The sequence below is a fragment of the Lissotriton vulgaris genome, chromosome 5, assembly GCF_964263255.1.
Source record: "Lissotriton vulgaris chromosome 5, aLisVul1.2, whole genome shotgun sequence".
Taxonomy (NCBI): domain Eukaryota; kingdom Metazoa; phylum Chordata; class Amphibia; order Caudata; family Salamandridae; genus Lissotriton; species Lissotriton vulgaris.
Window position 1 is genome coordinate 1,756,340,456 of NC_141693.1, and position 26,317 is coordinate 1,756,366,772.

At 46.5% G+C, this 26,317-nt stretch overlaps 1 protein-coding gene across 1 annotated transcript in view; it reads right to left on the bottom strand.

Moving 5' to 3' along the window:
* Positions 1-26,317, bottom strand: part of DHX8 (DEAH-box helicase 8) — a 318,773-nt gene that overhangs the window by 134,762 nt on the left and 157,694 nt on the right. The window contains exon 15 of the mRNA XM_086924012.1: positions 13,408-13,618. Coding sequence (XP_086780138.1) covers positions 13,408-13,618 — 211 coding nt within the window. The remainder of the gene's footprint in view (positions 1-13,407; positions 13,619-26,317) is intronic.

Here is a 26,317-nt window from a genome sequence, read left to right on the forward strand (position 1 = left end):
ACGTAAGGGCAGTCTCCGTGCTACGGGCCGCGCGAAATCCATGTTGGGAGGAGTCCAAATGATTCTCCCTCTCTAAAAATGCTGTCAGATGTCGATTTAATTGGGCTTCAAGAATTTTTGCAGGAGCTGGTAATAAGGAAATCGGCCGGAAGTTTTTCAGCACCTCAGGGTTCAGGGAAGCCTTCTTCAAAAGGGGTTTGACCACAGCGAGTTTCCACACTTGAGGGAAAATTCCCTCCGTGATAGCGCTATTTAGCATCTCAAGAAAAGACGGTGGTAGGGTACTTCTGCAGGCCTTTAGGATTTTCAGAGGACAAGAGTCCAAGGGGGACAGGATTTGGTGGCATCTAAGATTTGATTTAGCTCTTCCCAAGATAACTCGGGAAATTTCAAAAAGAGGGAAGTAGAGCTGGGTCCCCCATCTATATTCATGTCGGCCGACTGCACTGTAGGAGCCTGGGAATGAGCTTCACTATTCAATTTTTGGTTAAGAATTTCCAATGAAGAGTGAATATCAGCTATTTTGGTTAGGAAAAAGTCAGCAATGTTGTTACATAACATCTGTGACTCAGTAACAGAGTTAGCTGACTTAGGGACAGAAAGGGAGTTAATGGTTTTAAAAAGCTCCCTAGAAGATCTCAGCCCAGAGGTGATCTTAATAAAGTAGTTCCTTTTTTCCTCCATTATAGCTTTTTTGTATTCCTTAAGCGCTAATTTATGTTGTATTTTCTTCGAGACATTGGGCATTGCCAGACAGGCACTCTCCTTTTGTCTGCAAATCTGCCGCAACGCTCTAAGTCGCTCGGAATACCAAGGGGCCGACGGGCTCTTTCTGGCAACATAGTGCCTTTTCAGGGGTGCTAAGGTGTTCAAAGCTCTCCCCAGCCCATTAGACCAGTTCCGAGCAGCCACATCTGGGTCTGATCTCGAACAGATGGTGGCCGGTTGAAACAAAGGAGCTAAAGTATCATTGTTTACCTCTCCAAAATTTCTTCTAATCTTCCAGGCATATTCAGATTAAAAGGAACGGCCAAGTGGTCTGACCACGTAAGAGGAATGGGGGTCTCTATGGTAAGCCTATCATCATTCGTAAAGATACCATCTACGTATGACCCGCCAGATGGGTCGGGCCAGTAACCAGTTGGTTAAACCCCTATGCCTTCAGACCTTCCACCAGAGAAGTTGTGTCGGTGTATCAGCCTTCTCAAGGTGAACAATAAAGTCACCTAAGAGAGTGAAACACGCTCTATTCATAAAGGGCTCTAATATAAGAAGAATGTCATTGGTGAATGCGGATCGAGGACCAGGCGGCCTGTAACACAAACTGCCCGAGAAAGATGTAGTGGAATTCGGCTGTATGGAGAAGTACAAGTCCTCCAACTTATCCGAGGGGGATGATAGCGGGTCAATACGGCAGATAAAATCCTCTTTGCAGAGAATCCCGAGACCACCCCCTCTCCGCAGCTCACGGTCCATTCTGGACATAACATAGCCTTCTGGGATTGCATCCACCAGGTCAGGACCAGCAGCTTCAGAGCCCCAAGTCTCCGTAATGAAGACCCAAGGGGGGTCTCTAGAGAGAACAAACTCCCTAAAGGCTACGTTGTTTTTAGCGAGGGACCTTGCATTAATGAGAAAGCCCGTGGTTAATTTTTTTCAACTACAGACCCAGTGAGGAATGTTTGTTTTTTATCCAATGTTTGCTATGTGAGGGTCATTTTGGGTAAAGAAATGCGGTGCAATCTAAGCGAGAAGAACCTCCCTGAGTTTTTACTTCACATGGTGGGGGCTCCCTTAGGAAAAATACTTGGTTAGTTAAAACAATGTACGTAAACAACAAGCCTCAAAAGAGCTGCTTTCTGCTGGGAATTTAAAGAATATTGAGCACTGTGATGTATTTTGTGAAACTGTGAGCAATGCTACTAAAAAGATTTAATTAAAAAAAAAGCTGCTTTCATACCCACGTTTTCTACATTTCCTCTGGTGGGCAGTTTGTATACCTACTGATGCCGGTTATCAGTTTTATATGGAGAAGTGAGGGAATGAATTATGGTATCCCTAGATAGTCAAAATTAAAGCACTGCTCGTCATCGAGACATGAGTTAATGTTGACTCCTGGCATTTGCTGTCGAAGACAACCTTGAAGCACCATTCAACATTAAAGACATTGATGTTGAGCAGATCAATCCACCCATCTGCTGACTGGGTAAGTTAACTGAAAAGGATGAGGCTACTAGGCAACTTCACTATGGAGAACAGTATTGCCTTATTTCTCCAACACTATGTCTTCCAATATGGGACATTGACTCAAATGGATTGCCCCTCCTCTTATCACAGCTCTTGATAACGGCTACCTCCAGCTTTGGTTCGTTCTTTTCAATTAGGTAGCCTCCAGTAAAGCACCATGGCGGGTCTCATTATTACCTCCCCTTCTACTGCCTAAAAGGCTGCAGATGTTTTATGGCCCCTATAAACCAGCTCATTAATATCTTCCTGATGCCTTCAACTTCTGATTCGAATTGGCTATCATTTAAGCAACTGGGTTTCAACAGCTGCTTCAGGACAACTTGTGACTGTATTCAGACAAGAATGTCATGGACCATCTCAAGAGACAAGTCCTAACAGGGTTTGGACATCATTTACCACATACAATCTCAAATCAGTCATGGCAACAGCACCGAAAACCCCTCTTCTCTTTCCACAGGTGACATGACTGTGAATGTGTGTCATATTAAATGTGGTAGCCAAGTGAAAGCAGTATCATTTAAATAATGCAAAGCATGCATTGTTACCGCAGACAGCCAATTATTATGTACATCTATAAATGAGGCTAATACAACTTCATTTTTCAAAATGACAATATTTTGAAGCAAGAAACCTGAAAAATATTTGCCCTGTCTCCATAAAATCCACATTTAATAAACCAAAACTAAAGAGGCACTCCGCACAGATATACATCGCTAGTAGCTGACTAGCAAATCACTTCCAACAATACTTGCCAATACAAATTCAAAATAGTAATACAAACATCCAACAGATAAAATAGACTACTCACATATCCAACACATCTCAAATATGCTATAAGGCCTGCTATCAAGGTTGTACAAAGTAAGAAGATTTCAACCAACCCATCCAACACAGACTCTGCACCTTACATTTTATAGAACTTAAGTAGGTTATTTCTGTAATGTTTTGCAAAAAAAAAGTTCAAAAGATTAGGAAAGACTTTTCAATGTAGGAAAATATTTTCCTATAAACATGAAGAACTGCTTTGTGATTCATGCTTTTCTTGAATATGAGGCGCTTAAATTAAAAAGAAAATTGCCTGGTTCTCCTATGGACATCTGTACTGATATAATTTTGAAAGATACAAGGAAAATGACTGTCACCATAGACAGGCCCATTATTAATACTTTATTAAGCACTGGTAATGTACGGGATGATTTTAAATCTGCAATCATCCGGTGGCTGCTGAAAAAACGTTTAATTACTGATAATCCCTTTAATTGAGACCAATCTCTTGCCTCCTTTAGAACACAGTTTTCAGGGAAGATGGTTACATCTCAACTTCAAACATTTGTAGAGGTAGAGGTAAATAGTCTGGTACATAATACCCACTCAGGTGGAGTGCTCTGGTGCCATATATGTAAAGGAGAGACAATATCGTGCCTATAAGGACACAAACCACCCAAGCAAGGGGACACACTGTAATGGACTAAACGCTGTAAAGTGCTTCAATATCTGCAACAAGACCCAGTAGATCTGAATACAGCTCTCTTTTTCAAAATCTTACAGAACAAAAAAAAATACAAAATGAAATCATTTATTGTTAAATATATGTACGGCTGCGGTATTATGGTATTTCTTTTTTGGCATTTCCATCAGTATTTATCCATATTTATTATTTGCTTATTTTATCTGTATTTATTCATATTTATTTTGTGCTTATTGTATAAAAAGTAAGCTGCAACAGGTATGTTTCCAGGTTTATTTAATCAACAAATGTTTACTCATGATAGAATGTCCTAGGAGTTTTAGCCATTTACAGAATAATAAAATCAACTGAAATCATTTGCATTGTAGAGCACCTTAAACATATTTATTCCTGTAGCTATTTAAGCTTCTTTAGTAAGGAATATGCTACTTACCAGTATGCATCTGTTCTTGGCATGTAGGGCTGCTGACATTCATATCTGTGCATAGATCGCCGCTTAGTGTTGGGTCCGGATGATTGCACTTTGTTGTCTTGGAAGAGTCTTCGAAGTTTCATGAGATAGGTGACTCCTCCCCAGGACTACAGTGCGCATGGGCATCTTCTCCATCCTCAGATTGTTTTTCGCCATTGTGGCAGAGATGGAGATATGAAAGTAAGAGATGGCCATGCCAGAGTGAATGCTGCAGCTGCTACAGGCACCGGGGAGGAGGGCGGGCGATATGAATGTCAGCAGCCCTACATGCCAAGAACAGATGCAAACTGGTAATAAGCATATTCCGTTCAAGGCATGTGGGCTGCTGGATTCATATCTGTGCATAGACTGAATAGCAGTATCTCCTCTAGCGGTGGCCACCTGTGCCAGCTGCAGCAGTTTGGAAAAGAGTTTTGAGGACAGCCTGTCCTACAGCAGCTTGCTGATTTGCTTGCACATCCACACAGTAGTGTTTAGGGAAGGTGTGTATGGTGGACCATGTGGCTGCCTTACAGATGTCTTCGAGAGGAATATTCCCTAGGAAAGCCATGGATGCCCCATTTTGCGTGTAGAGTGCGCTCTAGGGGGGACAGTTAAAGTGCGTTTAGCTTTTAGATAACATATTTGAATGCATCTAACTATCCATCTGGCTATTCCTGACTTTTTTGGATTTCCTTTGTGTTGTGGTGCAAAAGCAACAAAGAGTTGTTTTGTTTTCCTAAATGATTTAGTTCTGTCGACATAGTAGAGTAGAGCTCTTCTTACATCTAGTGTGTGCAGGGCTCTCTCCGCTACGGACTGTGGATTTTGAAAGAATACTGGCAGTTCAATTGCTTGATTGATTTGGAAATTGGATACTACTTTGGGCATGAATTTAGGGTTTGTCCGAAGGACTACCCTGTTAGCATGGACCTGCATAAAAGGTTCCTGAATTGTTAATGCTTGGAGTTCGCTCACTCTTCTGAGTTAGGTAATGCAATTAAGAATGCAACTTTCCATGTTAAGAATTGTAATTCGCATGAATGTAGAGGTTCGAAAGGAGGTCCCATGAGTCTGGTGAGCACTACATTGAGTTTCCAGACTGGGGAAGGGGGGTGTCTCGGAGGGATCACCCTCTCTAAGCCTTCCATGAAGGCTTTGATCGCTGGCACTTTAAACAGTGAAAGGTGCTGCCTGTTTTGAAGGTATGCTGCTATAGCGGCAAGGTGTAGTCGTATAGAAGAGTATGCTAAGTTACATTTTTGTAAATGCAGCAGGTAACATATAATGTTCTGTATGGAAGCATCGAATGGGTTGATTTGGTTATTGTTGCAGTAAATAACAAATCTCTTCCATTCAGCTGCATAGCACGCGCGTGGTTGGTTTTCTTGCCTCCCTAATGATGTTCCTGCAGTCTGGGGGCAAATTAAGGTATCTGAACTCTAGGACCTCAGGAACCAGATCGCTAGGTTCAGCTGATTGGGTTCTGGGTGTCTTATTTCTCCATGGTTCTGAGTTAGAAGATGGGGAGCAAGGCACAGTCTTTGATGAGGAACTACTGAAAGTTCCAGGAAGGTTGTGTACCATGGTTTGTCTGGCCCACGTGGGAGCAACTAGTATTAGGGTGAGCGAGTGTTGCCGCAGTTTGCTTGCCACCAGCGGGATCAGCGGTGCTGGGGGAAAAGCGTACGCAAATCTGCCTGACCAGTTCATCCATATCGCATTGCCCAGTGACTGTGGATGTGGGAACCTGGCGACAAAGTACTGGCATTTGGAGTTTTCTTTTGTGGCAAACAGGTCTACCTCTGGGTGACCCCATTCCTCGAAGAACGGCAGGAGAACCTGGGGGTGAATCTCCCATTCGTATATTTGTTGGCTGTGCCTGCTGAGCAGGTCGGCAATCTGATTGTCCTTCCCTGGAAGGTGTTCTGCTAGGAGAAAGATGTTCTTATGGATCACCCACTTCCATATGTTCTGCGCCAGATGGGACAGCTGTGGAGAGTGCGCCCCCCCCTGTTTTTGGATATAGTACATTGCGGTCATGTTGTCCGTCCGGATCAACACCGTCTTTTTGTACACGTATTTTTGAAAGGCTTTTAGGGCTAGGAATATCGCTAGCAACTCTAATTGGTTGATATGCAGGTTTTTCTGTTTGGTTGTCCAGAGCCCTTGTACTGTGTATTGAACGAGATGGGCTCCCCAGCCAGTCAGTGATGCGTCCGCTGTTAGTACTAGTTGTGGAACCGGCTCTTGGAACAGTCGCCCTTTGGAAAGGTTTTGTGGGTTCCACCACTGCCGAGAGTTGTGAGCGCGACTGTCCACCAATACTAGGTCTTTTAGTTGTCCACGAGCCTTGTTCCATTGCCTTGCTAGGCATTCCTGTAATGGGCGCATCTGAAGTCTGGCATGGGGGACAATAAATATGCAGGAGGCCATCATGCCTATGAGCTGCATGAAGACTTGAGCTGGCAGGGAGTGGTGTGGCTGGAATTTGCGAATGAGTATCTGCATGCTGGCTATCCTTGCTGTGTTTGTCTATGCCTTTGCCACTGAGGTATTTATAGTGGCTCCCAGGTATTGCTGTACGTGGGAAGGTTGCAGATGCGATTTTGCGTAGTTGATTGAAAAGCCTAGGCTGTGTAGCAACTGGATTGTTTTGGATGTGTGTGCTGCACATTGTTGGTACGATTTCGCTTGTATTAGCCAATCGTCCAGGTAAGGGTACACATGGATGTGTTGCCTCCTGAGATGTGCTGCCACGGTCGCTAAGCATTTTGTAAACACTGTTGTAGCCGTGGTAACCCCGAAGGGAAAAACCTTGAATTGGTAGTATTGACCTTCTATTGTGAACCGGAGGTATTTTCTGTGTGCTGGATGGATGGGTATGTGAAAGTACACATCTTTGAGGTCTAGAGTTGCAAGGATGTCTGCTTGCTGTAGCAACGGGAGCACTTGTAGTGTGATCATATGGAAGTGCTCCGATAGTATATATTGATTCAGGGGCCTGAGGCCCAATATTGGTCTGAGAGACCCATCCTTCTTTGGAATAAGGAAGTATAGGGAGTATACTCCTTTCCCTTGTTGGTGGAAAGGGACTTGCTCTATGGCCCCCTTTTCCAGCATGCATTCTACCTCTTGTTGTAGAAGGGTGATGTGCTCTGCGGACATCGGACGATGTCTGGGTGGTATGATTGGTGGTGTAGAAGTCCGATCTAGGCAATAACCAGACTGGATAATTTCTCTCACCCACCTGTCCGTGGTAATTGCGTGCCAGACAGGTAGGAACTGTTGTAGTCTGCCTCCGACTGGTGTTAAGTGGTCTGGAGGCAGCGTAATGAAGTCACTGCTTTGTGGCAGTGGAGGCCCTGGTCTTATTGCCTCTACGTCCTCTTCCCTTATTGCTGTTACCTCTGTAACCACACCTGGCTGTGTTCTTTGTGAATGAGCCTTGTGTGTTACCCTTGTATGAGGCAGATGTTTGTGAAGCATTCACTCGTGTATTTGCTCTGTATGAGGAGCGACGAAAGGAGCCCCTATGTTGCAGAAATTGCAATGCACCCATAGATTTTGCGGTTTCTGTGTCCTTTTTTATTTTGACCAAGATGGTGTCTACCGCAGGGCCAAATAGGAAGTCTTGATTGACAGGTTGGTTAAGAATGGTGGACTGCACCTCATTCTTAAAACCGGAAATACGCAGCCATGCATGTCTGCGTGGCAGGACACTAGTATTAATAGACCTAGCTGCAGTGTCTGCAGCGTCAGGCGCACATTTGATGGAGGCGTTTGAAAGGAATGTACCCTCCTGAATGAGATCATTGGCCTGTGCTTTGAAAGGCACGGGCAAGTGTTGCATAAGGCTCTCGAGCTGATCATAGTGCGCCCTGTCGTAACGAGCCAGTAGGGCTTGTGTGTTAGCAATCCTCTAGGAGTTGGATGCTTGTGCAGCTACCCTTTTGCCTGATGCTTCTAGGATTTTTGACTCTTTGTCAGGTGGAGGTGCTTCCCCTGTTGTCTGGGAGTTGGCTCGTTTTCGTGCGATGGCAACTACCAGTGAGTCTAGAGGCTACTGTCCCGTGATGTTAGTAGGGTCTGTAGGAGCCGGCCTATATTTTTTTTCTATTCTGGGATTGATTACCCGTGCCCTGACTGTGTCCTTAAATATATCAGGTGCGTGTTTCAGAACTCCCTTTAACATGGGAAGAGTTTTGACACTTTTTTCTGCAGTAGTAAATGTGTCAAACAGAAAGTCTTCTTCTACAGGGTCGCTGTGCATGTCCACGTTGTGGAATTGTGCTGCCCTGTCAATAAGCTGCTTGAAAACTACTGTGTCATCAGTGGGTGATGGCCTAGTAGGATAAGTGGGCACATCAGGGATGGGATGTGTATCATAAGGGTCTGTTGGTTCTTCCCAAGGTTCCTCCTGAGGAGGATCTTTTGGGAAATCATATGAAGTTTGTTGTTCAAACCCTGCGTCTCCCTCACCGTCCCCGTGGTAAGAAGGTGATGTAGGTGCAAAAGGTGTGGCAGGCATAATAGGTTGAAAAGGGCTGATGGGTCGTGATGGAGAAGTCCCAAAGTCCTTTCTCTTTAGTGGAATAGGTGAATCAGGTTGAAAGTCCAAAGGCCTCTTTTTCCTATGCAGGACGGTAACTTTGCCAGTCTCTGGGTTAATATATATTTTGGCTTGGTCGTCTGATGGGTCTGGGTGGAATAGTTCTTCCTCTACAGTCCTGGTTTTAGTGTTTGACTTTTGTGGTCGACAACACTAGTTTTTTCAACGACTTTTGGAGTTTTGTTGGACTTTTTAGGCTTAGGGCCAGATTTCGGGTCGACAAGTTTTTTCGGTTCGACCGGAACTTCGGGTCGACGCGTTTTTTGTGCTCCATAGGCTTCTTCGGAGGGGTGTCTTTCACCGGGTCGATGGTCTTCTTTGGATCGACTGGTGTTTTTGGAGCCGTTGGCTTCGGGTCGACAGGTTTGTCCGGCTTCGATGGTTTCGGTACGGCACCGGATGCCGGGTCGACGGATTTTGGAACAGCAGGATTGTTTGGGTCGACGACCTTCTTCGGTTCGGCGCCCTTCCGCTGCGTGCTTTTGTTCGGGTCGACTGATTTTTTGGTGTCGACGGCTTTTAGTTGAACGGCCTTTGTGGGGTCAACAGTCTTTTTTGGCTCAACGCTTTTTGGCTGTGCGGCCTTTTTTGGATCAACGCCCTTTGGGTCGGTGACCTTTTTTAGCTCTGGAACCTTCTTCAGGGCAATGGTACTGGGCCCTGGGGTTTCTGAAGGTTTCGGTTTTGTTTTCGGAGCCGAGCCGGAAGGCGGGGCTGACGAAAGTCTTTTATGATCTTGGCTAAGGCCTGTTGGCGATGCCTCGACCGGAGCCTTTGGTAACGGGACAGTTGGTGTCGGGGGTGTTGTACTCCCGATTTGCCCCAACGGGACTTCGTCGTCGGAGTCAGAGTAGTCCTCGACGGTGACGATTTCTAGGTCCGAGTCCTGAGCGTCCGGTAGTTCCTGGTCATCATCGAAGATGTTGTCCGGTTCCGGTGCCTGTCGCTGCATTTCTTGCCTAGCGGCCCATAGGATTCTTATAGTTTTCTTTGACCGAAACTGGGCGCAGGCTTCTTCCCTATGGTTTGGGGAAAGGCACTTGTTGCACACTGAATGTTTATCAGTATGTGGGAACTTGGAGTGGCATTGTGGGCACTTTTTGAAAGGGCTTCTTTCCATCGATGGTCGGCTCACGTGGCGTCGAAAAGGCCCAACGGTCCGCGTCGACGACCGGATCGAGATGGAAGTTTGGATCGAGTAGAGAGGTACCGAATGAGAACAATACCGTCGGGGCCTAAGGCCTTTTGACCTTTAGAAAAGTTTAGTTTTCGATTCAGAGTTGGAGTATAGGAGTTTGCATCCAAACCCAATGGCGGAAAAAACCAATCTGACGATGGAGAAGATGCCCATGCACACTGTAGTCCAGGGGAGGAGTCACCTATCTCGTGATATTTCGAAGACTCTTCCAACACAACAAAGTGCAATCATCCGGACCCAACACTGGGCGGCGATCTATGCACAGATATGAATTCAGCAGCCCACATGCCTCAAACACATTTTTGTCTGTATTTAACTCCCATACCTGCCGGTGTGCATAGCTATTGACCTAGCATGAGTGAATAATGTTAGTGTGGAATGGGCCAAAAGGAAAACTATTTTCTGTATTTTTACATATTTAAAAATAAATGCATACAGGAAAACCAATTGCTTTCTATCTGTATATAACAGCAAAACACGGTACTAATGGAAAACTAGGAGCGATAAACATATGCAACATTTCATTGTTTTCCTGTATGTATTAATGACATATGTTTTCCTTTGTATTAGCCAAGAGACTTGGCCTGTATACTGAAATGTGGCGATTGAAGTAGTGAAATCTAACATAATGGAAAAGATCAGCATGCTACTAAATGAAGTAAATAACTAATCCATGGAACGCAAGGGTTTTTCTCTTTAGTTTCCATGAACAGAAGTACCCCATCCCTAATTTTTAGGTTTTGCCTAGCGATGCGCACGAAGTGGGCATGCGCTAAAAAACCTTATGAGTTAGAGTGTGGAACAGGGACCCGCCCCACTCTCCCATTGGCTAGCTCCATAAATGGAGGCTAGCCATTGGGAGACGGCTCTGTCCGTCAATCCCGGACCAGATTCGGGGGCGTTCCCGAGAATTTTTCGCTTTTGGCGACGTCACGCTACGTCAGCCAAAAGCCCTCGGGAACGCCCCCGAATCTGGTCCGGCATTGAGCCGGCACCCGCCTTCCTGCTCGGGGCCGGGGAGTTTCCTGAAAAACACCCCGAGCGCCTTATAGCGCTTTTCTGCCATAGCGAGTGCTCACCTCGCTTTTTTGTAATTAAATTGTCCCCTGACAGGCGCCCAGGTACCTTACCGCTATTGTTTATTTTCACCTCGAGGGAGCTCACCCCTCGGTGAATTCACTCCCCGCCTACAGTAGCTGAGACGGGCCGCCGCGCTGCCCGCGACGACCCGGAAGCTGAGGGGGCGACCCAGAAGTCCCGCCCTCCCCAGCGCGGACAAGGAGAAGCAGCTGCACCCACCGGCAGGGCTCCATGGTGGAAGAGGAGCCCCGCCGCCGCCCGTGAGAGCACCTGGCCCAAAGAAGCGGGACCGGGTGAGGAAGAGCTGCAGCGTCCAAGTACCGGTGAGTGCGTCCGCAGAGAAGGGAGGGGCGCCGGGACACGTCCATTACGCGGAACTCGCTACATGGACGCGCGGACCGGATGCGTCTTCTGACCTTCTGACTCAGGTGAGAGCCATCCCGTCCACCCGATGCTGACCGCAGTAGCCCCTTAATATCTCTCTCTGACCTAATTCTTATTTTCCCTCCCAGGTCGCCTCGAATAGTTCTGGACGCACCCGTCCAGTACAGTACTCCCACCTTTGGCACGGGGTGCCCTGGTCGTTTACTGTAATTTTTACCACGTTGCCGACTTTGTATCCAGTAGTCGCCACCACGGTAAGACCCCCTGCCACTGTCAGTCATCACGCCGCTCGCACTCTAGTCCTCTGATAATCACCCCATACTTTTTTCTTTTCTTTAGTCTTCCGAAGAGCACCTGGACATCCACAGAGCGCAGCAGGTGAAACGTGCATCATTTTACATTCCTTCCGACTAACGGTTCTTCCATGATTTCCTCCCTCCCCCCCCCCCCCCCCCGCCCTCCTCTGTGACTTGTATACCTTTGTGGGGTTCTTCTTGTGTTATTGACACACGATATTAATATCCTCTTTCTATGTAGACTCGACTAAGGTCTCTCCCAGAGACTGTTTTTAGACCATGCACTACTTGAGCTTCTTACATGTCACTATATGACACTATATTACCTTCTCCTACCACTCTCCAGTGTCACCTGCGTAACTGCCTTTATTCATTCTCCAGTGCGTTTGTGTGCTTAATACACGTATCATTACGAACTCTCGTCCTTTTCATTTACGTGACCCCCTTCTATTTGCCTGTAACTACGCTTGGGCTCGGGCTTGCAGTGTGTGTGGGGGCTTGCAGTGTGTGTGGGGGCTTGCAGTGTGTGGGGGGGCTCGCAGTGTGTGGGGGGGCTCGCAGTGTGTGGGGGGGCTCGCAGTGTGTGTGGGGGGGCTCGCAGTGTGTGTGGGGGGGCTCACAGTGTGTGGGGGGCTTGCCGGTGTGGGGGGGCTCGCAGTGTCTGGGGGGGCTCGCAGTGTGTGGGGGGGCTCGCAGTGTGTGGGGGGCTCGCAGTGTGTGGGGGGGCTCGCAGTGTGTGTGGGGGCTCGCAGTGTGTGTGGGGGGGCTCGCAGTGTGTGTGTGGGGGGGGCTTGCAGTGTGTGGGGGGGGCTCGCAGTGTGTGGGGGGGCTCGCAGTGTGTGGGGGGCTCGCAGTGTGTGGGGGGCTCGCAGTGTGTAGGGAGGCTCTGTGGGTGTGTGGGGGGGGGCTTTGTGTGTGGGGGGCTCTGTGTGGGTGTGTGTGTGGCGGGCCCTGTGTGGGTGTGTGTGTGGGGAGGCATCTGTGTGGGTGTGTGTGTGGGGAGGCCTCTGAGTGTGTGTTGGGGGGGCTCTGTGGGTGTTTGTGTGTGTCATTTGCGAGAGATAAAGTTAGTGGCATTGTAATTGACAATGCCATTTATTTATGTTAAAAAAACAAATAAAAATATTGTCAAGAGCAATGCCAATAGCTCAAACTTTAACAAAGGCAAAACAATTGCATTGTAAATGCTTGTTTCTGAATATGGTCAAACCCATAGAAGAAGAGCTTTGGAATGGAAGCATACCCTGCAGTCATCACTCTAAGTTGGCTTTTGAAACCATTCTCTCCATTCGAATGCAAGCAGACGCACGTAAGAACTAGTATGGGATAAAATGGTGTGCCAACCCCCCCCCCCTCCTTATTCCACCCCAATTTCTGAATTCTGTTCACTTCATAGTTGTCGCACATTAGTTCAAATCAAAAATTATTTCTATACGTGGTTGCACAAGGGAATGCAATCATCCATTACATAACTCCTAATGTCTAAAAATGATCAGATAGTCAAGACCCAAAAGCAAATAAGACAAGCATAGACTGATAAACCCCAAGGAGTATATATCATAGTAGAGACTTTAGAACGTAATAAAATTTACATTTCCACATTTAACAATATAGCAATAATCACTAAATAAGAAACCAGTTTATATACATTATTCTCAAGTTATTACTCACCTGGAGGTTCAGTTAAATGGATCTGCATGACTGTGATCAAGCTGGCATCCAGGTAGTCAGTCTCTGGTTCCTTTGTATAGAGGATCTCCACTGGGTATGTTCGACCTGGTATTGTGAAGATTGGAGCTTCGTAAAAATACTGTGAAAACTTCACAGCATCTAATGTTGCAGATGTTACAATCAATTTCATATCCTTGCGTTTTTGGACAGTCTGTAAGAGAGGAACTGTGTTAAAGATAAAATGGAATTGAGACTTCAAGACAAAAAAGTAAGATCACAATACTTATAGGGTTTTACTGACTGCAACATTCCCAAGGTAATCAAAATATGAAGGATTTATAAATTGCTGAATTGATTAGTCCCAAAAAATAATGTCATGGTAAAAAGCAGCCATATATATAGGAACCACCCAGGACTGCTGATGTCAGTGTCTTTGTGGACATTGTCCGTGGCTTCGGCGGACACAGAGCCCAAAAGTAAACAATTGTGCTAGCCTGTTGATCCCCAAATTGGAACCTTTTTAGATGGAAAAGAGTCTACTCATCAGAACGAGGAAGTGGGAGGGCAGTAAGCAGTTCATGGTTAGAACGGGTATCCACTAGAAAGAGCGTAACCGAAGGTAAGTAACGTATTCATCTGAAGGATACGTCTAACCACAGATTCCTTACTTGAGAATAGATACCAAAACAGTATCTCCTCAAGTAGTGCAGATTCCTGCAGGGCCAAAAGGCCAAAATGACCTTCCCATTGGACCAGATTGACAAGCAGTAGTGCTTTATGAACATGTGCCCTGATGCCCAAGTTGCGGCCTGACACATATCCAGGAGAGGCACTCCTCAGGTCAATGTGGAGGTAGCAGCGTTGGCCCTGGTGGAATGGGTTCTCCCCTCTTCTGGAGGCTGTTTCTTGCCATTACATAGCACATTTTAATAAATAGGACGACCCCCTCTGGACAAATACCCCTTCTGCACCACATTGCGTTTCTGTCCCTAAGTCAATCTCACAAATATCTGATCGTCCACCCGACAGTCTTTGATATGATTAATATAAAAACTGAGTGCTCATTTGGGATCCAAACAATGGAGTCTTTCCTCTACTTTCGAGGGATGAGAAGGGGCCAAGAACACCTGAAGAGTGCTTGACTAGAAGACAAGAAAAGAGGTCTGAAACTTTGGGAGAAAACACGTTTTGGTCCTCAGCACCAGCTTGTCTGATGAATGTGGTGTAGAGAGGCTGAAAAAGAAGAGATTGGAGCTCATTCATCTGGCATGTTGAGGTTAGCACAAAGAAAACAAGTATCTGCAATGCCAAATGGTCTCGCATTCGCCAGAGTTAGAGCTATAGGCGTTGTAAATGACCATGTCTTTTACCCATGTGTTTTGGTTTGGAGTGGATGTATGTGGTGTGGAATTATGAGGGTTGGGTTCAATTGCAATTGATAGCTGTCGAATTGTGTAGGGTGGAATTGTGTGCCGAGGAGATTTGTGTAGTGGAATTATGTGGCATGGTGGGTAGATGGAGTGATAGCTGCACAGAATAGATAGACAGGAAGACCGAGAGGGATAGAGGTGTAGAGTGATTCTACATCAAAGGATACCAGCCTACCTGTACCCCAGATTGCAGTGAGCAGAGTCCAGGAAGTGGTAAGGAGACAGACTAGTGCTGTCTTTTCCCAAGACAAAAAGTTGTTTAAAAAACGATTTTCACTTTCTGTTTTTACTGTCTTTGCCTGTGGTTGTTACAGTTAAAATTTGCAGTTTTAGCCTGCCTGTGTTGTGTTTTAAACTTGTGGCTTTCCCTGCTCATTATTGCCTCCATTTAGTGTGTTGAATTGTGGGATTTGCAGTCCAACCTCTGTAGTTTGTCCCTCTCATTCCTTGGTGACAATTCTGTTTTCCCTCCAAATTTCTCCTTTGCTCTGTGTGAAGACCTGTATGTTAAAACAGTGCACTCCCAGCCACCATTTTGTGTTCACAAGCCAGTGAGACCAGCCCCCCTGCCTCCCCCCTCCAGCAACAGGGATTTTCTACATCAGAGGGTGCTTCCGTGAGCGGTTTAAACTGTATTTACTAGGGCCTGTGCACTTCGTTTTTTGGCCAGCAGAGGGAGTAAAGGTTTATTCAAACAGTATTGCTAGATTTCAAGTTAGTGAGGCCCTTACCTGCTGAAGTCCAAAGTGTGGATTGAGCCTGTCTGTCTCCTAGGCGATTCTGAACAGGAGAAGCAGCTTCCACTACAAACCTTAGGTATTTCCTGTGGGCTTTGTGAATTGGAATATGGAAGTAAGCGTCTTTTAGATCCAGTGTAGAAAGAAAGTCCCCTTTCTTCAGTAAAGGAAGTATCTGTTGGAGCGTGACCATGTAGAAATGTTCTGAATTTATGTATGCATTGAGAGGTCTTAGGTCTAAGATTGGTCTTAGAGACCCGTCTTTTTTGGGGATTAGGAAGTATAGAGAGTATACTCCTGTCCCTTGTTGATGTTTTGGAACCTTCTCTATGGCATGCTTTTGTAGCAGTGATAGTACTTCTTCTTTTAACAATGTTAGATGATCTTGACTCATTGGACGCTGTTTGGTGGGGATGTTTGGTGGGGTAGCTGTGAGTTCTAGGCAATAACCATGTTGGATAATTTGTCTCACCCACTTGTCTGATGCAGGGGTGGGGAATTCCTATCTCCCGACGCCCGAGACATCTAGATTTCTTAGGAGGGCAAGAGGTTTTAATTTGTATTTTGTCCAAAGGGCAAGTAGACAGTTTTAGGGTAATCCGATACACAGCTGTTCAACCCTGTAGGTCACAGCCAGTTAATAAGATGCTCTGAGCAGTTTATTGGCAGTGAAAGGGTGAATGCAAAAGCTGGGGCCTGCACTTTAATTTCCCCAGAACAGAACAACAAAATGATAAAGCAGAGCTCGAAGTTGGAAATAGCTCGTGCTCGTGTAGCTTCCAGGCCCCATGTAAGAGGCTGCCTTATCTGCCTTTTGGCCCCTTGCTCTGACTTGAACTGTATGACCCCTGCCTTGTGTTCTCTGCTCCACTCCTGGGCCTCATCTTTAACTCACTTTGCTTTCCCTTCTCATGCACCCCCTCCTTTGCACTTTGCCTTTCCTGTACACCTTATGTTACACCCGGTGCCTGAACCTGCTCACCCCACCCCACCCCCCTTAGCCGCCCTCTCTGACATCTCTGACCCGCTCCCCTTGGCCTCTCATATCTTACACATCGAGGGCTTACATTAAAGCTCATTAGTTTCCCCCTGGGCGTTCATGCAGGCCTAAGGCCACCCCCAATTCTGTCCTTACACTAGGCCTCTCATGTCACTTTGTGCCTGCACCAGAGACATTGTGAACACACTGCTGTAGAAACTACAGCAGCTGTGAACTTTTTGATGGGCCTCTTCAGTCTGCTGGTCCGCAGACAAAGGCCCATAATGGACTTGAAAGGGTGGGCGGGTGAGTGAAAGGGTGGATGAATAGATGCATATATGAATGAGTGAAAGGGTGGATATACAGATGCATGGATGAATACGTGCAAGAGTGGATGATAGATGCATAAATTAACGAGTGAAAGGGTGAATGGATAGATGCATGTATGAATAACTGAAAGGGTGGATGTATAAATGCATGGATGAATACGTGCAAAAGTGGATGATAGATGCATACATTAATGAGTGAATGGGTGAATGGATAGCTGCATGGATGAATGAGTGAAAGGGTGGATATACAGATGCATGGATGAATACGTGCAAGAGTGGATGATAGATGCATACATTAATGAGTGAATGGGTGAATGGATAGATGCATGAATGAGTGAAAGGATGGATGGATGAATGAGTGGAGCGTAAGGGTAGATTTTTAGATCCATAAATGAATGAGTGAAAGGGTGGATGGATAGGTGCATGGATGAATGGGTGGATGGATAGGTGCATGTATGAATACGTGAAAGGGTAGATGTATAGATGCATGGATGAATACGTGCAAGAGTGGATAGATGCATACATTAATGAGTGAAAGGGTGAATCGATGGATGCATGGATGAATGAGTGAAAGGGTGGATATACAGATGCATGGATGAATACGTGCAAGAGTGGATGATAGATGCATAAATTAATGAGTGAATGGGTGAATGGATAGATGCATGGATGGATGAATGAGTGAAAGGATGGATGGATGAATGAGTGGAGCGTAAGGGTGGACTTTTAAATACATAAATGGATGAATGAGTGACAGGGTGGATGGATAGGTGCATGGATGAATGAGTGGATGGATAGGTGCATGTATGAATACGTGAAAGGGTAGATGTATAGATGCATGGATGAATACGTGCAAGAGTGGATAGATGCATACATTAATGAGTGAAAGGGTGAATCGATGGATGCATGGATGAATGAGTGAAAGGCTGGATGGATAGATGGATGAATGAGTGGAGTGAAAGGGTGAATGGATAGATGGATGAATGAGTGGATGGATGTGCGAGAATGGGAGGAAAAGAGCAAGGGTGAATGAAGGGATGGGTGAGTGGATGGATAGGTTGAAAGTGGATTGATGAGTGAAAGGATGGATGACTTACTGAAAGGGTGGATTCATGGGTGAGAGAGTAGATGAATAGATAGCTGACTGGGTGAGGGATGGATGGGTGGGTGGCTGGGTGGAAGGGTAGACAGATGGCTTGGTGGGTGGAGAGTGGAGTGTAAAGGTGGATGGAGGGATTAGTGAAAGGGTGGATGGATATGAGCGAAACGGAAGATGGATGGGTGAAAGGGTGGATGGATGAGCGAAAGCATAAATGGATGAAGTGAAAGGGTAGGTGGATAGATGAGTGAAAAGGAGGATGGATGGGGTGGATGGATGGAGGGATGAGTGAAAGGATGGATGAATAGGAGTGAAAAGGAGGATGTGTGGGGTGAAAGGATGGATGGATGAGTGAAAGGAAGGCGGGATGGATCAGTTGGATCGATAGGTTTGGAGATGGCAGGATAGGCTTTAGCAGCTACAGTAGAGGTGGTGGAGCTCTTGAGGGGCCTCTTCTGTCTGCAGCTCGGCAGACAAAGACTTGTAATTAATTTGAAAGGATGAATGGATGTGTGGGTGAAAGGATGAGTGAGTAGAAGTGTGGCTGGCTAGATGGATGGATGAATGAATGATTGACCGGGATGGTGGATGGACAAAGGATGTTATAATGAATTAAAGGGTGAATGAGTGGATGTGTTACAGGGTGTAAGGATTAGAGAGCGAAAGGATGGATGGATGTAAAGGATAAAAGGATGGATTGATGGATGGGTCGAAGGGTGGGTGGAAGGATGAGTGAAAGGGAGGGTGGATATATGAAGTGAATGGAAGTGTATATAGATGGAGTGAAAGGGAGGGTGTATGGATGAGCGAAAGGATGGATGGATGGATGGATGGATGGATGGTTGAAATGGATAGGTTTGGAGATGAATGGGTAGGTTTGGATATGGATGAGTGTATCGAGAGACAGATGAACAGATGGATGAACAGATTGGTGAAAGGTAATGGATAAAAGAATGAATGGGTGCCAATGTAAAGGTGAAATGCTAGATATCAGTGGGTGAAAGGACGAATGAATAAATGCTTAGATGGAAGAGGCAAGAGAGCTATTGTGGAGAGGATTCCAATTACTTTTTTTCGCTTCCTTGGTGTCATAAGAACTTTGAATCAACGTGGGGGGTATTTAAATGTTCTGGTTACTCATTTGGCCTACATTGTGCTCCTTTCTCTACCTTCGGATTATCAGGTAGGCGTGGTGCTGTTTGCCAGCGAGTTCTTACTAGACAGCTAGTATTTGGTCTCAAAGGCCACATTGCCATAGAAATTCCCGGCACTGAACAAAACTACTTTGTAAAAAGAGCAGAATGCTGTCACACACAATGAAGCCAGCTCACAGATAGGAAGAGATCGCATTTTCAATAAAAACGAAAGGTCTTGGTTAACTCAAATTTCATTAGGGGCTCAAATGTTAAAGTCACGAAAGTGCACCCATGATATATGTCCTTGTATTAAAGGAGATTTACGTTTTTCATGAATTCACATGAATTTCCTTAAGTAGGCCAGAAAACCATAGTCCTAGAAAATATTTGTGAATTGCATCTTAGCATGAGCAAATATGAATATGCCCCAGCGGAAATCTGTTGAGTGTTTACAAGTTCACTTTTTCTCCAACCACATTTTTCCCAGCCCTGGAAGAAACTTTACTTCTGCCGTTGTCAGGGGTAAATTTCCGACCTTTCTCAGTATGGGAAAAGATTAGAGAAGAGCTGGTGAAAACCTCCAAAATTCAAATCTTCTACAGTATTAGCCTGACATAACCAGAGAGGCTATTATCAGAGCTCTTCTACAAAGAGATTGCAGCCATTAATTGACGGTGCACTACATGGCACCAAAGGGACAAGTGGATTTTGTTACAGGACAAGTAGATTTATGAAGCTACTTGTCCCATGGACAAGTACATATTTCAATAAATTCCACACCCCTGCTGATGTGATGTTTTCCCAGACAGGTAGGAACTGTGATAGACGTCCCACGACCGGTTTTTATGTGGTCTGGGGGAAGTTGTATTAAGTCACTGTTTTGGGGTTGGGGAGTTGCGGTTGTTATTATTTCCGCGGCCTCTACCCTTGTTGTTGTTACCTCTGTAACTACCTCTTGAATTACCCTTGGGTGACGTAGGTGTAAAAGAAGTGGATTGCTGATTTGTTCCTGTATTTTTTGAGCCTCCTCTATAGGTGGATCTACGAAAGGAACCCCTTTGTGTTGGCTGTTGTAATGCTCCCATTGACTTAGCCGTTTCTGTATCCTTCTTCATCTTTTCTAAGGTCTCATCTGTGCTTGGCCAAAAAGTGTTTTCTGATCAAAGGGTTGGTTCAATAAAGATGTTTGTACTTCTTGTTTGAACCCTGAGACTCTAAGCCATGCATGTCTCCTTAACATGACACTGGTGTTGATGGATCTTGCTGCAGTGTCTGCCGCGTCTAGGGCGCACTTAATGGAAGTGTTAGTTATTATCTTTCCTTCCTGTATTAGCTGATCTGCTCTCTTCTGATGTTCTTTGGGGAGATGTGTGATGAGTTTTTCTAACTCATCATAATGTGCCCTGTCATAACGTGCAAGTAGCGCTTGTGTATTGGCTATACGCCAGCTATTTGCTGCTTGTGATGCTACTCTTTTGCCTGATGCATCTATTAATTTTGACTCTTTATCTGGTGGAGGGGCCTCTCCTGTCGATAATGAGTTCGCTTTCTTACGAGCGTTTGAAACTACAAGCGAGTCCAGAGGTACCTGCCCTTTGATAAATATTGGATCCTTTCGAGCCGCCTTATATTTTTTATCAATTCTTGGGTTTAACACCCTAGCCCTCACTGGGTCTTTGAATATTTCTGCTGTGTGACTGAGAAGACCCTTCAGCATAGGTAGAGTACCTGATGTTCTTTGTGCAGTAGGTAGTGTCTCTAATAGGAAATCCTCTACCTGAGGTTCTGTATGTAGATCTACCTTATGGTATTTTGCTGCCCTATTAATGAGCTGTACGAAACCTGTGTTATCATCAGGTGGTGAAGGCTTTGAGGGATATAACTCTGGGTCGTTGTCATCATCTGACCCTGCGTCATAATTTTCCCATGGGTCATCCTCATCTGGGATAGTGTCATCATCCCCTTGAGGTTCTCCCTCCCCTGTGTCACTGTCTACATCTGACTGAGGTGTAGATGGTCTTGGTGTAGAAGGTGGAGGAATATTTGGCATAGTGTGAGGAATAGGAGAAGAGGGTGTGACTTTAGGTCGAGGAGAAGTAGGAGGAGTTGTATTTGCCCCCAGTGTTCTCTTTTTAGAAGGAAGAGTTTTGTCTTCTAACTGTTCATTCTTCCTCTTCTTCGTCACTACTTTGCCAGTTTGTGGATCTATAAACAAAATCTTTTGTTTGGGATCTGTTTGCTGCTCCTGTGTCGGTACCGAAGACTTTGGTTCCGAAAGGTGCCTTTGTTTTCGATCGTCAATGTTCGGTGTTTTCGGCACCAAGTGTTTGCTCGACTCCGATTTTTTCGAGTGAGTCTTCGACGTCGAATCATGTTTTTGTTTCGACATGGAGTGTTTCGATGCCGAGCTTTCCCTTGCATGAAGCTTCGGTGTCGAAGTCGATGTCGACCGCTTCTCGGATCCGACATGGTGGGAGACGAGAGTTTCGGTTTCAGTTTCGGTTTCGTTGCCGGGCCCGAAGGCGGGGCGTCGGAAACTTTTTTCTGCGGTTTGACCGGGCTCGAAGGCGGGGTCGTTACCACACGGGGTCGGTTTTTTGGTAAGGGGACGTCGTCACTCACGGTTTGTTGCACGTCGAGTTCTTCGACATCAGACTCGTCCCCTTCCGACCCCGACTGATCTTAATGATCTTCTTCTTCATCGAGGTGCTGGTCTTCGAACAGCTCCGGGATCGCCTCCGACTGCATTCTGGAAACCTTGTGTCTTCGAGCTCGACGGTTTCTAATCGTCGACTTGGAGGAGAATGCTGCGCAGGCTTCGCAGTCCCTGGATTCGTGTTCACGCGATAGTCAGAGGTTGCACACCTCGTGTAGGTCCTTGTGTAGGAACTTAGCACCACACGTTGGACATTTTTTAAATGGAGTCCTTTCCATGGACTCCGGGCTTGACGACGTCGAGAAAGGTCTCCTGTTCATCGACGTAGATCAAAGTTTTTCTTCGATGTTGGAGTCGAAACGCGTCGGAATGGAAATTAAATCGCGTTCGATAACAATACCGTTGAATTGGAAAGGAAATACGCGCCGATAAATCACTTCTTTCCGAAGTCGATCTGGAGCGTCTCAATCCTCATCCGAACCCAATGGCGGAAAAAAACAATCTAAGGATGGAGCCGATGCCCATGCGCACTACCAACCAAAGGAGGAGTCACCAAGCTACAAAAGACTCTCCAAGAGAAAAACAAAGTACAATCATCCGAGCCCAACACCAGATGGCGATCTATTCATAATGTACCATCTGCAGCCCATATGCCTCGAACATTAGTTTCACTTCTTGTATAAGCATCTCTGCTGCCTCCTTGTACTCATCTGGCAAGTGTTGTAACAGGGTTTCAAGTGTATCATAATGAGCCCTGTCGTATTTGGCTAAGAGTGCCTGTGTGTTGGAGATTCGCCAGATATTGGCCGCTTGAGCTGCCACCCTTTTCCCTGAGGCTTCTAGCACCTTAGATTCCTTGTCGGGGGGAGGAGCATCACCCGTGGTTTGCGAGTTCGCTCTTTTACGAGCATTTGAAACAACTAGCGAGTCCAAAGGAAACTGTCCCTTGATATACGTAGGGTCCACAGGTGCTGGTCTGTATTTTTTTTCAATCCTGCGGTTTACCACTCTTGCCCTTGTCGTCTCCTTAAAGATGTCTCCAGCGTGCTTCAGGACACATTTTAGCATGGGGAGAGTTTTGACAGTTCTCTCTGAGGTTGAGAAGGTGTCAAATAAAAAATCCTCTTCAATAGGGACATCGTGATGTTTTGCTGCCCTCTCAATAAGTGCGTTGAACGCAGCCGTGTCTTCTGTAGGTGAGGTCTTGACAGCATAGATATTGCTGTCGGGGGCATTTTGTGGCTCACTTGGGTCAACAGCGTCTGTCCATGGTTCTTCTGGATCAGTGTCGACAGGATCATTGTATTCCTCATTGTCAGCACCCCCTACATCCACATCTGAATGTGTCGGTGAAGTAGGAGCAGGCTCTTGTCCATAGTGGTGTAGAGGTTCAAAAAGAAGAGGTGATGTTGCAGAATCCCTTTTTTTCTTCAATGGAATTTTATATGACTCCATCGGCTGTTCTGGGACGATCCTCCGCTTGTGGATGGAAAGTTTACCTGTGTCAGCGTCGATGAATTGCTTCGGTTCGTCTTCCTGCAGAGGCCGTCGATGCTTTGTGGCCTCTTCAGTAGTTGTAGGCTTCGGCCCCATGGAAACCTTCTTGGCCGCTTCCATGCCCGTGTGCGGGGCGAACGTTTTAGGTTTCACTGGCGGCGGCAGTATAAACTTAATCGGTGCCGACGCCTTCGGAGTCCTACTGACTGTCTTTGGGGGTGGAGCGGCCTTCGGTCCGACAGCTATAGCTTTTTCTTTAATGCGCTGCAGCGAGTCAGACACTTGTTTTGAAAAGGAGGCGGATGGTTGTGTCGACTTGATAGGATCTTTAGAACACTGTGTTTTGTGCTCAGGGTCCTTGCTGACTTTTGCTTTGTCGAGTCGACGCTTAGGATCGGTAACGTTCTGCGTTTCGAGTCCTTTGGTGGTGTCTACGGTCTTCGGCGCCGACTTCTTTGGGTCGATGTCCTTGACCTTTTTCTTCGGTGCCCCGGATTTCGACTCAACCCCCTTTAGCGAGCTCTCTGGGTCGATAGCATTCTTCTGTTTCGTCGGCGCCGATGGTTCAGGAGCCTTCGATCCGATTAAAGTAACTTGTACTTGTGGTTTTGATTTTGTTTCCAGTGCTTTCGGTTTTGTGATCACCGTTGTTTTTGGTTTCGATTTCGATCGATTAACCGATGGCTCTTTAGAAGTGTCTGTAGCCGGGCCTTGAAGCGAGGCTGTAGAACTATGCGCTTGATCTTGGGTAAGGCCTTGTGGCGATCCCTCGACCTGAGCCTTATCGAGTGTTTCAGTTTCAGCCCCCATACCAGCGGGCGGGCCTAGCTCCTCGCTCAAGCTATCTTCTACGGCCCCAAAGGCCTCATCGTCGTCTCCTACCTTCGTCATTATCGACCATATCCTCATCTTCTGCGTCGTAACTGGAGTCAATGTCCGACGCAGGATCCGACTGGTTCTCTCGAACTTCCTGCTCGACCCCCTCATCTTCTTCAGCATCGAAGATGTTCATCGGGTCAGGTGCTGTCTGCTGGGCTTCCTTCCGCGCCGCGCGTCGAAGGCGAAGTGTTTTCTTGGACCAGAACCGAGAACAAGCCATACAGCTGGCTTCATCGTGATCCGGAGACAGGCACTTGTTGCACACCGGGTGGACGTTGATGTGGGGGTACTTAGAGTTGCAAACGGGACATCTCTTGAATGGGCTCCGTTCCATTATCGATCGTCGATAAGGCCTCTGGCGTCGATCGGACCTTTGGAGCTGAATAGCCACGCTGCTTTTTCTTGACGTCCGGCTCGAGAATCGAGCTGGAACGAGTACTCGGCACCGATCGCAAGACAATACTGATGATACCTAGAGGCCTTTTGGCCAAATATAACGTTTTCTATCGATTCCGAACTAGAGTTAACAAATATACATCCGAACCCAATGGCGGAAAAAAACAATCTGAGGATGGAGAGGATGCCCATGCGCACTGTAGTCCAGGGGAGGAGCCACCTATCTCGTGATACTTCGAAGACTCTTCCAGGACAACAATGTGCAATCATCCGGACCCAACACTAGGCGGCGATCTATGCACAGATATGAATTCAGCAGCCCACATGCCTCGAACCATAGATCTTAGGCAGAGCTAGTTGGCATGGCACACAGGCAGTGTGCCATGTCAACAGTCATTTTGTCTGCACCAAGCCATGCATGCTGCATCGGCTGTGCATGGCCAAGGTGACTGGTCCTAAGGGGATCCTCTTCAGTCCCAATACCCTTGGTACCGAGGTACCATATACTAGGGGCTTACACAGGGCCTAAAGGACCAACTATGGGATCGTGTTTAGGGAAGAAACACTGGCCCATGGGACCTGGTTGGCAGGGACCCTGTGCACTGCAATCGAACCCACATAAAAATCAGGCAAATGGTAGCAGCTACCCTTGGCAAAAGAGGCACTTTCTCAGGTGCCTAATATACTTGGATGAAAATATTAAACTGCATGACAAGTGGATGATAAACAGCTTGATAAACTGTAACCATTATGCACAAACTATTCACTAATATTTGGTGCAAATGCAAGAGTGTGCTACACATCCAAAAAAGCAATTCAATGCCTCATCGAAGTAGCCGTACAAAAGGGTGTGGTGATGGACGGAGCATCTGAACCAATCAAACACTCACACCCAGTCAAAAGATCTGGGTTTGATCCATCACCGTTCTTTAGCCCACTCTGCCACCCCAGTTCAGACATGGCTATATGCAAATCAGTCTGACCCTGTGCCTCATGGGAACAGTCCAGCCCGAACTGCCAAGCCATGCCTTCTCTGGACCGGAAACAAGCTTTCGAGGACCGGTTTCTGGCATTACAGCCGTCTTTAGCCCGGCTTGCTTGAATCCAGTGAAAAAGTGAGCAAGGGACTCACGTCTGAGCATACCCTGCCACACTTATGGCGGCCAAAAGCGGTACAAAAGGGGGTGGTGATGGACGGAGCATCTGAACCAATCAAACACTCACACCCAGTCAAAAGATCTGGGTTTGATCCATCACCGTTCTTTAGCCCACTCTGCCACCCCAGTTCAGACATGGCTATATGCAAAACAGTCTGACCCTGTGCCTCATGGGAACAGTCCAGCCCGAACTACCAAGCCATGCCTTCCCTGGACCGGAAACAAGCTTCCGAGGACCGGTTTCTGGCATTACAGTCGTCTTCAGCCTGGCTTGCTTCAATCCAGTGGCAAAGTGAGCAAGGGACTCACGTCTGAGCATACCCTGCCACACTTATGGCGGCCAAAAGCGGTACAAAAGGGGGTGGTGATGGACGGAGCATCTGAACCAATCAAACACTCACACCCAGTCAAAAGATCTGGGTTTGATCCATCACCGTTCTTTAGCCCACTCTGCCACCCCAGTTCAGACATGGCTATATGCAAATCAGTCTGGCCCTGTGCCTCATGGGAACAGTCCAGCCCGAACTACCAAGCCATGCCTTCCCTGGACCGGAAACAAGCTTCAGAGGACCGGTTTCTGGCATTACAGCCGTCTTCAGCCCGGCTTGCTTGAATCCA